This window comes from Mus caroli, chromosome 17 (genome assembly GCF_900094665.2).
Source record: "Mus caroli chromosome 17, CAROLI_EIJ_v1.1, whole genome shotgun sequence".
In the NCBI taxonomy this organism is placed as follows: domain Eukaryota; kingdom Metazoa; phylum Chordata; class Mammalia; order Rodentia; family Muridae; genus Mus; species Mus caroli.
The window spans coordinates 62,013,920-62,025,681 of NC_034586.1; the positions used below are offsets into that span (position 1 = coordinate 62,013,920).

General features: G+C 45.9%; 1 protein-coding gene across 2 annotated transcripts in view; it reads right to left on the bottom strand.

Annotated features, from left to right (window-relative positions):
- The window catches only part of Ralbp1 (ralA binding protein 1), a 38,500-nt gene that overhangs the window by 17,456 nt on the left and 9,282 nt on the right, over nucleotides 1–11,762 (bottom strand). For both annotated transcript variants that reach the window (XM_021149353.2, XM_021149352.2), the window contains exon 2: nucleotides 2,064–2,362. In XM_021149353.2, the coding sequence (XP_021005012.1) occupies nucleotides 2,064–2,307 (244 nt within the window). In that variant the 5' untranslated portion in view covers nucleotides 2,308–2,362. The remainder of the gene's footprint in view (nucleotides 1–2,063; nucleotides 2,363–11,762) is intronic.

Here is an 11,762-nt window from a genome sequence, read left to right on the forward strand (position 1 = left end):
AGAGGGAGAGGGAGAGGGAGAGGGAGAGGGAGAGAGACTTCACCCCCTCCAGGTGAAGGGTGAACACACCTATAGCAGAGAAAGCCAGACCAGAACTAAAATGTAGTGTCCTGGGGATACTGGCTGGGAGGTAGCCAGATTACCTTAGAGGATTAAAAAAGATTAATAACTGCTCAGCCAGTGTACTGTAAAGCTTGATTAAATAAATCATATAGTCTGCCTCATTTATTTGGGAGCTAGGCAGGATAAAGACTGTAATTACTCTTTAAGTAAAGATAATTTACATAATGTGATGTAAAGGATAATGTAAAGAATAAAAATTATCACTTTTAAAACTGCACTAACACCAATTTACTTTTGTTTGTTTTTAGGGTGAGTCTCACTGTGGCACCCAGGCTGGCTTACACTGGCCACAGGTGCTGCTTCTGTATTGGCCTCCAGAATAGTTCGTCTATCGGCATGCATACACACAGCTCTTGGCTCCCCTCCCTCTCCCCTCTCTTTTGACTAGCTATTTTCTACCTACCTACCTACCTGAGACAAGGTCTCTCTGTAGAGCTCTGACTGTCCTGGAACTCAGATTGGCCTTGAACTCAAAGAGATCCTCCCACCTCTCTGCCTTCCAAGTGATTAGCTGTGTGGGCTACAATGTCCAGCAACTTCCTTCCTACTGTTATCTTATGTGCGTGTGTCCGTATCAGTGTACACTACACCAGAGGCATCAGGTCCCTGCAGCTTGAATCCCAGTGGTCAGGAGGTCACGGGTGCTCTGGAAGAGCAGCACTCTGAACCTGAGCCCCCTCCCCCTCCAGCCTACATTGCTGTTCCCAATAACCCCAAGCTGTTGCTTTCTGTAGAGCTACCTTACAAGTTACTTTATAACAAAGATTAAACATAGTTTCCAAATTATCTTTTAACTTTAAACACCATAAGCCTTGAACTAACCAGAAAGGCAAAAATCTTAAGGGCAAGCTGGGGGCAGTGGCACAGGCCTAGTCCCCGCACTCTGGAGGCAGAGGCAGGCTGATCTCTAAGTTGAGGCCAGCCTGGTCTACAGGACAGCCAAGACTACACAGAGAGGGGGCTGGAGAGATGGCTCAGTGGTTAAGAGTGCCGACTGCCCTTCCGAAGGTACCGAGTTCAAATCCCAGCAACCACATGGTGGCTCACAACCATCCGTAACGAAATCTGATGCCCTCTTCTGGAGTATCTGAGGACAGCTACAGTGTACTTACATAAAATAAATAAATCTTAAAAAAAAAAAGTTGTCTTCAACACATGAGCAAATTATTTCCTTTAAAAAAAAAAGACTACACAGAGAAACCCTGCCTTAAAAACCAAACCAAATCAACCCAATCAATCAACCAAACAAACGCTTTCATTTTCTTAAGCTCCAACTCAGTCAGTGTCAGCCTGTGAAGAAAGACGTGAGCTCTGGGGACAGGAATGGAGACCCCCTTTAAGGCAGTAGAAGGCATGTCCAACAGGCTTCATCACCAGGTCCTGTGCTGGTCACAGTCCAAGCTACCTTCAAGTAACACAGTAGTCACAAAATCTGTAACTCCCCAGGCAAGTAACATACTATGATTTTTTTAAAGTAATACTAAATTGCCTTATTTGCTTTTAACATACTAAACAGCTATAATTAGGCAATCAATCCTCCGAAAGAAGAGACTCCGGGAATGAAAAGCTAACAGATAACTTCTTTCACAGTTCCAACAGTTCCCAAATGACCACAAACCCTAGAAGGGTTTAACCAGCTGAGCAAAATTGCAGCTTCTACTCTGTATGCATCACTTGAAGCTGCCACTCTCACAATGCAGACTGGGAGACTTACCCTTTCTGGAAACTTGGCGTCTTTATCTGTGACACAAAGACAAATTAAGGAACCAGGACCTAAAGGACAGCACATGGCAAATGAGAGTCTCTGCCTAGATACATTTCAGAAGAGGGCAGGAGCCTGCAGTCTATGGAGCAGGAGGTACCTGCGGTCTATCGCTAGCTGCGTCCGCACAGAGAGACCAAGGCGCAGGACTGTATGGAAAGACAGAATCAGCACTTACTCCTTTTCTCCTTTTTCTTAAATTTCCCTTTTTTCTTTCCATGGTCTTTCTCATCATCTGACACTGTATCAGGAGGCTCATGGAGGATGTCATGGGGAGGCGAGGGCTCACCCGTCCGGTACAATCCAGGGAACTTTGTAGGGCTGATCTCCTCAGAGCTGGGGGTCCGGGTTAGCCCACTGCCATGTTCGGCCCTGCGGTGTTCACTAGGGCTGCTGGTGGGGGGCAGGAAGCACTCAGTCATGCTGATGCCCTGCCGAGGAAGGGACGTGGTCTTCTCTGTTACCTATCCATTACACCTGCATGGAAGAGAACACTGGGCAGTCAGCACATACTCACCAAGACGCAAAACCACCGTGAACACTCAGCAGTGAACCCCGCATCTACAGACAACACCCCTACCGCACTGTGACCTTACACTCCAGGGATTATATACTTCAGTTCTCAGGAGCCTGAAGCACTGGAACCCTCTCGCACTGGGCAGGCACACCAGAAGAAAATCAGAAGTCTCAAGGAAGACGCTGGCACCTGTCATTCCACCATCCAAAACTGGGCTGCAAGTCTGAGGCCAACCTGAGCAACATAGCAAGTTTCAGGCTATCCAGGGCTACAGAGTGATGGCCGGCCCCAAACAAAATAATAATGAGTTCCTTTTAAAAAGAATTCAATCACTGGGTGTGGCAGTGATGCCTTTAATCCCAGAAGGAGGCTGAGGAAGTAGGTCTGTGTGCGTTTGAGGCTAGCATGGTGTGAGTAGGGGTGTGTGTGTGTGTATAGATAGATTGGGGGTGGGAGAGGTGTCCAGCACAGCCAGGGCTATGTAGAGAGACCCTGTCTTTAAAAATATAAATAAACTTTAGCCAGGCTGTGGTGGCACATGCCTTTAATCCCAGCACTTGGGAGGCAGAGACAGGTGGATTTCTGAGTTCGAGGCCAGCCTGGTCTACAAAGTGAGTTCCAAGACAGCCAGAGCTATACAAAGAAACCCTGTCTCAAAACAAACAAACAAACAAACAAATTATAAACATATATATAATTTTAAAAATTATAATGAATAATATTGATTCATCAATGAAAAGGGCTTCATTTAGAGTTATTCAACATAAAAATCTTAGTATTTTTAAACTGTCTTCCATCAAAGCAACCATTAATAACAAATTACAAAGGTCATAAGTATACAAGAAAAATTTATATATGTCATATCATTATATTTACAATGGCTAAAATAATGTTTAATGGCTCACATAACAGCAGCTCACAGAGTACAATTTTATGTCCTGTGTAATCAGATGGCTCCCATGTTGGGAATCACTGATCTATTATGATCGGCATTTATCCTGAAACAAAGGAGCCTTCATTCAATCAATCCTAAAAGCAAGTGGCTTCACTACAATAGACAAGCATAGAGAGTTTAAGCTACTATGTTCAAAAGCTACTCAGAGATGTGCACGTGCAACCCCAACCCTGGCACCAGAGGCAAGGAGACGCCAAGGTTAAATAAATAAATAAATAAATAAATAAATTCTTCATAGCCTTGGCTGGCCTAGAACTTGTTATGTAGACCAGGCTGGCCTTGCAATCACAGAGTCCTCCTGCCTCTACCTCCTGAGTGCTGGGATTAAAGACGTGCACCACCATGCCTGGTGCTTTCTTTCATTTTGTTTTTAAAGACAGAGTTTCATGTAGCCCAGGCTAGCCTCCAACTCTTTATGTGGTCAAGAAGAACCCTGAATTTCTAATCCTCCTGCCCGTGTCTCCCTAGTACTAGGATTACTGCCCTGTGTCACCATATCCAGAAATATTTTATGGGTATTTTATGGTATAGAAATCAGACCTTAATAAAGCTTACAAAAAAGAAGAAAAGTCAAGCATGGGCAGCCATTCCCAGGGCTTTCCCTAGTAAGCCGTTCCGTCACCACCACAGGCTCCGGCATCCTGAACACACCTACTTGAATTATATATTCATGTATCTATCTGCCTTGCTTGCTTAACACGGCCCCAAACACGTTACTCCTCAAATGTCTACCAGCACGTGTGCTGCTGGTAAAGTGAAGAAGCCACAACCCGTGCCCTTAGCTTTCAATGTCAACTTGGAAAGGGGTGGGGGAGTTCCTCAGGCTTTGGGAAGCCAATAATTAACAAACAGCATATCCAATGGGGACATAAGTGGTGTTCTATTTACAAACCAAAAAAACCCAAGGACCAGAGAGCTTAGGTAACTTCCCTAAATCACACAGCTAGATGACAAACACTCCTACTCTGCCCCCAACATGCCCTCGTGTATAGTCAACAAAAGTTATTATGATAAACAGAGACACTAACGGGAGCATACTGGACTTAGCTGCTCCAAGCACAGCAGCTCATAAAGCAAGAGGTAGGCAGGGTGTGGCAGGCCACACCCAGGGATGAAGGGGAGCAAACTTCAGGTCAGGTGACTATCGGCAAGCTAAGAACCACAGATGCGCCCAGCGAAGCCTAAGGACAGGAAGACCTGCAGGTAATGACAGGTCGGTTTTTGTTGCTGTTGTTGTTGCTGTTTGTTTTTTTGATGTAGCTGTGTGAGAGAATACATGCATGTGCATGAAGTGCATGCAGTCACTACGGTGGCCAGAAGAGGGCATCAGATCCTTTGGAACTGGAGTTACTGGCAACTATAAATTACCCAATGTGGTTGCTGGAAACCAAGCATGGGTTGTCTGCAAGAGCAGGGAGTGTTCTCAACCCCTGAGCCATCTCCAGTGCCCTACAATGCCAGCTTTGGACATTCAACACCCTGTGTTCCTGCATGGTAAAGTTATCCCTACACATGTGATTAACTGACAAAAATAAGAGTTTCCGGTGACTCTTGAAATGGAGTCACGGGGCTGGTTCATACGTGACAGAATGAGTTCTCTCCAGAGAGAGAGAACTGAACTCACAAATGTCAGACAGATGTTTAAGAACAAGAACCTTTCAAGTAGTCTCTCTGCTCCTATACAGTTGATCAGCAAAGACAAGGACTGCCTATCCATACAGAAAGACAGAGAGGGCAATGTAAACACAGAACAAAAACATTTAGACGACTAACTTCAAATCTCCTGTGATTTGCTTTCAAAAGCAAACATACTGGTTCACCAAACATTAAACATTAAGCAGCTTATTCTAGAAAATCAACAGCTTGGCCTGACAACACACACCTTTAATCCCAGCACTTGGGAGGCAGAGGCAGGTGGATTTCTGAGTTTGAGGCCACCCTGGTCTACAGAGTGAGTTCCAGGACAGCCAAGGCTACACAGAGAAACCATGTCTTAGAGGAGGGGGGTGCAGAGTGGGGAACTAATAGCTTGCTCAGTCAATTACAAAGTCAACTAATTCAATATTTTATAAATGTCCATTATTAATAAATTATCAGCCTTAAATACACTAGAAGCAGCTTTATCTCTTTAAACATCTCTCTCTCTCTCTCTCTCTCTCATTCTGTGTGTGTGTGTGAGAGAGAGAGAGAGAGAGGGAGGGAGAGGAAGGAAGAGAGAGAGAGAGAGAGAGAGAGAGAGAACGAGAACAAGCGCACACAGGCCAGAGACATCAGATCCCTAAAAGCCAGTGCCAAGAACCAACCTCGGGTCCTCTGCAAGAGCAATCAGTCTCCTAACTAGAGCCATCTCTCCTGCTTTTTTTTTTTTTTTCTCCATTTTCATGGTTCTTAAAAATAACGAATAATCCCAGTGTCCACATGGCAGGCAGCTCACAACTGTGAGCTCCAGTTCTGGATCCTGTGATAACCTCATACAGACATACTTGTAGGTAAGACACCAATGCACATAAAATAAAAAGAAAGTATACAAAACAATCTACAGATTAGAAGGCTCTAATCTAATCTATTAGGGACCAAATCTTGTTTCAGCAAGACCTTGTGTCTGAACATTAATGAAAGCAAACCTAATGTTTCCGAGTATTACTGGGGCTCTTTTTGTGAGGTTTTAGTCGTTGCTTTTCTAAAACAGCAGCTTGTTCTGTGGCCCATAATAGCCTGGAGCACAAGGCTAGGGCTCAAGTCTTGCCAAACAGCCTGCATAAGCCTCCTCATGCCCACCTCGGGAATGTCTGTTTTATAAACAGTGTTTGGATGAAGAACTCATTCCTGATTTTCAAATAAAGAAAGGGGACTGTACCAGAACAAAACAGTCTAGACAGTAAGGGCACTAAGTGTTTCTAACAGCACACATGAAATTTCAGAGCAAAGAAACAGAGAGACAGGAAACTTTCCTGGAGGCAGAGGGACTGCACAAACAGCTAAAACACACAAAAACCAGGTTCAATTTTCCAATAGGGCACTGGAGCTTATAGTGTCTTAAAAACTCTGGCAGTTCCAAAAGCCATTCAAGAATATGGGTAAAATGGCGCTGTTTTCAGGATGTCAAGAACCCTGCTTCCCACACAGCTTCGGCGACAGACTGAGGAGGAAGACAGTGGCCCCTGAGAACCCCCCCCCCCGGGAGGCAGTGGGGAAAGTGAGCCTGAGGCCACCTAGCCCGCACAAACAGTGAGAACTGCCGACTTGGTATGTGTGTGGTGACATGTGAGGGCTGCTGGGGCTGTGGGGTGACTGTAGGTGACAGAGCAAACGAAGCAGATGGAGGGAGATATAACCATCACCTCAAGAGAAAGAGAAGGCAGAGGAGCCAACCTGCAGTTTCTGCTTCCAGTGTTAGAAAGCAGCTGTCTAGTTGGTCATCCAAACAATGAGACATAAGGACTGCCACCACGGTACAGGGCTGAAAGCACAGACCTGGAGCACAGGACAAGGGTTCAAGACTGAGACGGAAGAGCCCTAACTCTATGTGAGGGGCCCCAAGATGCCCCAGGCGGTGCATTTAACATGTCACTGTTACTGTGTGTAAGCTGTACTCACAGCTAAGATACAAGCAAAAACAGCAAAGTAAAGGGGAATGAGGTAAAGGCCTGAAGGTATCAGGCTCAAGCATCCCAGGAGACTGCAGCGTGTGCACACCACACGGGCATATTCTATTCCTCCTCCAAGGGTGCTCATAGCCCCAGAGCCCACCCATGATGCTCTGAAGGCTGACAGCACAGGACCCTCTGCTTCCCATCCCCCAACTGCTGCAGGTAAGCAGGTGTCCTCTGAACCAAACCTGCCTGGGCGTAGAGTTCACTGCAGTGCACCACTCTGGCCACTAGGGATGTCCTCTATCACCCAAGGACCCAGGGGCTGTGGACAAGTCTGTCTATAGCTTATCCAGCTGGCCCAAGGTTGGTCCGATGTCACCTGCAGTGGCTCCACACACAAGCACACACCACTGCCTGGTTATCCTGAATTTCTTGGATTCAACTCAAAACATAACAAACAAATCCACAATTCACAGAAAAAAAAAGTCACAGATCTTTTAAAACAGTGAGAAGGCGCTCTAGAGACATAAAGACCACTACTTTCCCCTTTACGGTGGCTCAGAAACAATCCTGCAGCCAGGGCAGATGAGGCTCAGGGTTAGTGTCATTAGCAGGGAGATCGTCCCGTGATATCGTTTAAGGCCTATGACAGCAGGTTTACACGGGAAGTGATTCCTTATGAACATTCCCCCCCAGACCAATTATTACCTAACTGAGCTGTTATATAATTAATCCTCTTAAATCTATTAACATCATTAAGGTGTACTTAACCCAGACTTGACTCGTTTGGATTTTTCCTTATAAATCATCAGCCTTAATCTCTGATTTACCTTCCCCTACCCCCGGAGCTTAGCCTAACAAGCAAACTTCTCACTGGCCTCCCCTCACTGAGTTTCACAACTTGTTTCCCACTCAGCTTCCAGCATCTTGGCAAAGTAAAATAGCATACCTAAAGCAAGCCCTGCAGGCAGAGTCAACTTTAAAAATGTGACATTCTATAACTGCACTGTAACAGGGTCTAGTGTATACTGTCCCATTATTAACAGCAACTGTTAAGGGCCGAGGGAGCAGAAGATAGAAAATTTAACAATCACCTTAGAAAAGTGTCCGTGTAAAACTAACCTGAAGAAGCTAAACTCTAGAGACACACATGTGTAGTGGTCTGTGGGAAAGCTCTGGCCTCTGAGGGCTCCAGTATCAGATGGAGAAAACTCAGCCGCACAGAGCATCAGCACCCTGACAAATGCAAGCACTACCGACAAGGTGACTGGCAGGAAGGGAGCCAATGGACATGGAGCACCGCAAGCTGTGGGCGTGTCTCCAAAACCACACTGGGCCCCACCCTTACACAAAACCAGAGTGCCATCACTAGGTAAGACAGGAGAGAAAGGGGCCCTCATTGGTTGAAAAGGTGTGTGTGTGTGTGCATGTGCGTGCATGCACGCAGAGAGGGGGCCCAGCAGTCATAAGCACTTGCTGCTCTTCCAGAGCCCTGAGGTTGGCTCCTAGCGCCCACACCAGGCAGTCACTCACACCACTGTGCTTTTACTCCAGCTCGAGGGATCTGAAAGCCCTGGCCTCCTCAGGCACCTGCACTCAAATGCACAAACCTACATGGAGACATACCTCCACATAATTAATAATAATAAAAACAAATGTTTTAAAAATGCAGGACTATCTCCAAGAACTAAACAGTGAGGCATTTTTGAAGAAATATCATATCTTTCTTACCTACCACAATGTCACGATCACATTATCTTAAGAAAACCTGAAATTTAGAATGTCAAAAAGGGCAGAGAGGACTAACACACTTTATTTAATAAAAATAAAATTCACTGGTTAGAACAGAACTAGATACAAATGATCTCACTGTAGCTTCCCAACAGTACATGAGAACATCCAGGGGTAGCAGGCAAGCTCTGTGGCGCCTCACTCGGCACATCTCATATCGGGGGAGAGACTGACTCAGTGCTGGGAACTGCACAACAGGTCACTAGCGTGCCTCTCAATGACTTTGTGAACCTCCATTTTCTGGGGTAGGGTGACCAAAAAAAAAAAAAAAAGTTCTGTGCAAAAACTTCCACAGAATAGGAAATGACAGAGCAGTTTGGTCTGACCTCAAAGATTCAAGGTTGTAGTCCCACAGAAAGCCGCCAAAAACTTTAGCTACCTAAGGATGGGCGAAATGCCATTTTCTCCTTCAACTGTGGTGCTTGATGCTGTCCAAGTCACAGGATCTGCTTCTAAGCATCAATGTCTGGGAATCGGTAGACAAGTGCCTTCTATAAGGTGATGCCATATTTGCATGTAATATACGCACATCTTCCCAGGCAGTGCAAATCAGAGATTGTTACACTAAATCTAGGTATATAGGTATGTTACTGACAATCATAAAGAAATTTATTTTAGGGCTAGAGAGATGGCTCAGTGGTTAAGAGCACTGACTGTTCTTACAAAGATCCTAAGTTCAAATCCCAGCCAACCACATGGTGACTCACAACATCCGTAACAAGATCTGACGCCCTCTTCTGGGGCATCTGAAGACAGCTACAGTGTACTTACATAGAATAAATAAATAAACCTTTTTTTTCCCTTTAATTATTTGAAAGCAATTTGGGGGAGCTGAGAGATGGCCCAGTGTGTTGAGGTGCCTGCCCACAAACCCGACAGCTTGACCCATAGAGTGGAAGGAGAAAACTGATACCCACAGGCTGCCCTATGACCTATGAGCACTGTGGTGTGTGCACACACACCTACATTCTCACACAGAAATAAATAATTTTAAAGCTTTTTGGTGTGTGTATGTAATTTTACCACATATGAAAGACAAAAGCAACTTTACATACTAAGAAGAGAGATGTGCTTTTTGTTTTTCCATAATCAAATCTTGAATACATATTTGATATTAATGAAACTCAAGTCAGCAACCACAGCAAGTGTGTGTGTGGAGGGTGTGTGTGTGTGTGTGTGTGTGTGTGTGTGTGTGGAGGGTATGTGTGTGTGTGGAGGGTGTGTGTGTGTGTGGGGTGTGTGTGTGTGTGTGTGTGTGTGTGTGTGTGTGTGTGTGGAGGGTACACGTACGTGTTCGAGCAGATACACACGTGCATCTGCGCACATCTATGTACAAGTCATTACCACAGCTGCTGTCCTTTGTCACTGTCCACCTGTTTTCTGAGAGTTTCTTTCATTGCACCTGGAGCTCATCAAATCTCTGTGTCTGGCTCGTCAGTAAACCTGAGCAACCCACTACCTGTCTCCACTGAGCCAGCACAGGGATTGCAGGCATGTGCCACCATGCCTTCCTCTCATGTGGAAGTTAAGGACTGAACTGAACGAGAGTTTTCACATTTACCCAGCAAGTACCTTACCATCTGACCCATCTCCCAAGACTCAAGCACTGTTGTTTTCTTAAAAAAATAAATAGCCAGGAGTGGTGGCGCACGCCTTTAATCCCAGCACTCGGGAGGCAGAGGCAGGCCGATTTCTGAGTTCGAGGCCAGCCTGGTCTACAGGGTGAGTTCCAGGACAGCCAGGGCTATATAGAGAAACCCTGTCTCGAAAAACCAAAAAACAAAAAAATAAATAAAAAATCCCTGTGTATGCCTGTGTGTGATGCGCGTGTGGATGAACGGCAGGCACACACATGCCATTACACATGCGTGGAAGTCAGAGGACAGTTTTTGGGAATTGGTTCTCTCCTTCCACAGCAGGTTCCAGGAATAGAACTCAGGCTGTCAGGGCTTGCATGTTAATCACTTTTACCCATCTCGCCAGGCAAGCCCAAGTTTTAAAATCAAACATTCTAAAATGATACAATCCAAAGATGTGCTGATTCGATTCCTACATGTTGAGAAAAGATGGCAGGAAAGCACTAAGACTCATTCTCTGATGCCACTGCGTTTCCCAGAGCAGACACTGGGCGCATGCGGTGAAAACACTGCATTTACAACATACAGCACACTGCACGCTGTGACTGCTCACTCGCACTGTGCTCTTGAGAATCGGAGTGCTCTTGAATTACCTTCACCGTGATTCAAGAAGTGCCGTGCTTCGCTGCATCATGTACAGCTCTGACACCACCCTGAGTGCTACCACCACTTTTGTTTTCAATAACCTTTGACGCAGATGTCACATGGTAAGTGCTCAGTTATACTGGAACCCTTTGAGAGTAGAATATGTACACACTGATAATGCATGCTTTTACTTCAGTGGACACAAATACCTATGGGGCTCAGCAGTTCACAGTGCTGGCTGTTCCTGCAAGGGGAATCTGGGTTCAGTACCAAGCACCCACACGGATGCTGCTCACAGCCATCTGCAACTCTAGTTGTAGAAGATTCAATACCACCTCTGGCCTCTGTAGGTACCACACACATAGTGCACAATGCACACGTGGTAAAATACAGACACATAAAATACAAATAAATAATTCATCCTTAAAAATAAAAGGTAGCGAGTCTGCACAGGTGAGAGTGTGCACCACAGAGGCAGACAGCTTCTGGGACAGGCGGGAGCCACAGAGCCGCTAAGGCAGCACCCTTTTGGGGTGCCGCAGACATCCAGCACCCTCCCAGCCGGAGGACAGTGGTCCCGCCCTGCACGGGAGCCCTCTGCCTCAGGAGAAGGGAGCGCCATCTTGGTTCCGGGACTCCTCCGAACTTAGGAACTTAGTCTGCACAGGTGAGAGTGTGCACCACAGAAGCTGACAGCATCTGTGACCTGCGAAAGCAACACAGCATCTGGGAAAGGTCCTGTTTTGGGCCTTCTTCTTCGGCCAGGAGGAGGTCCAAACACCAGATATCTGTGCACCTT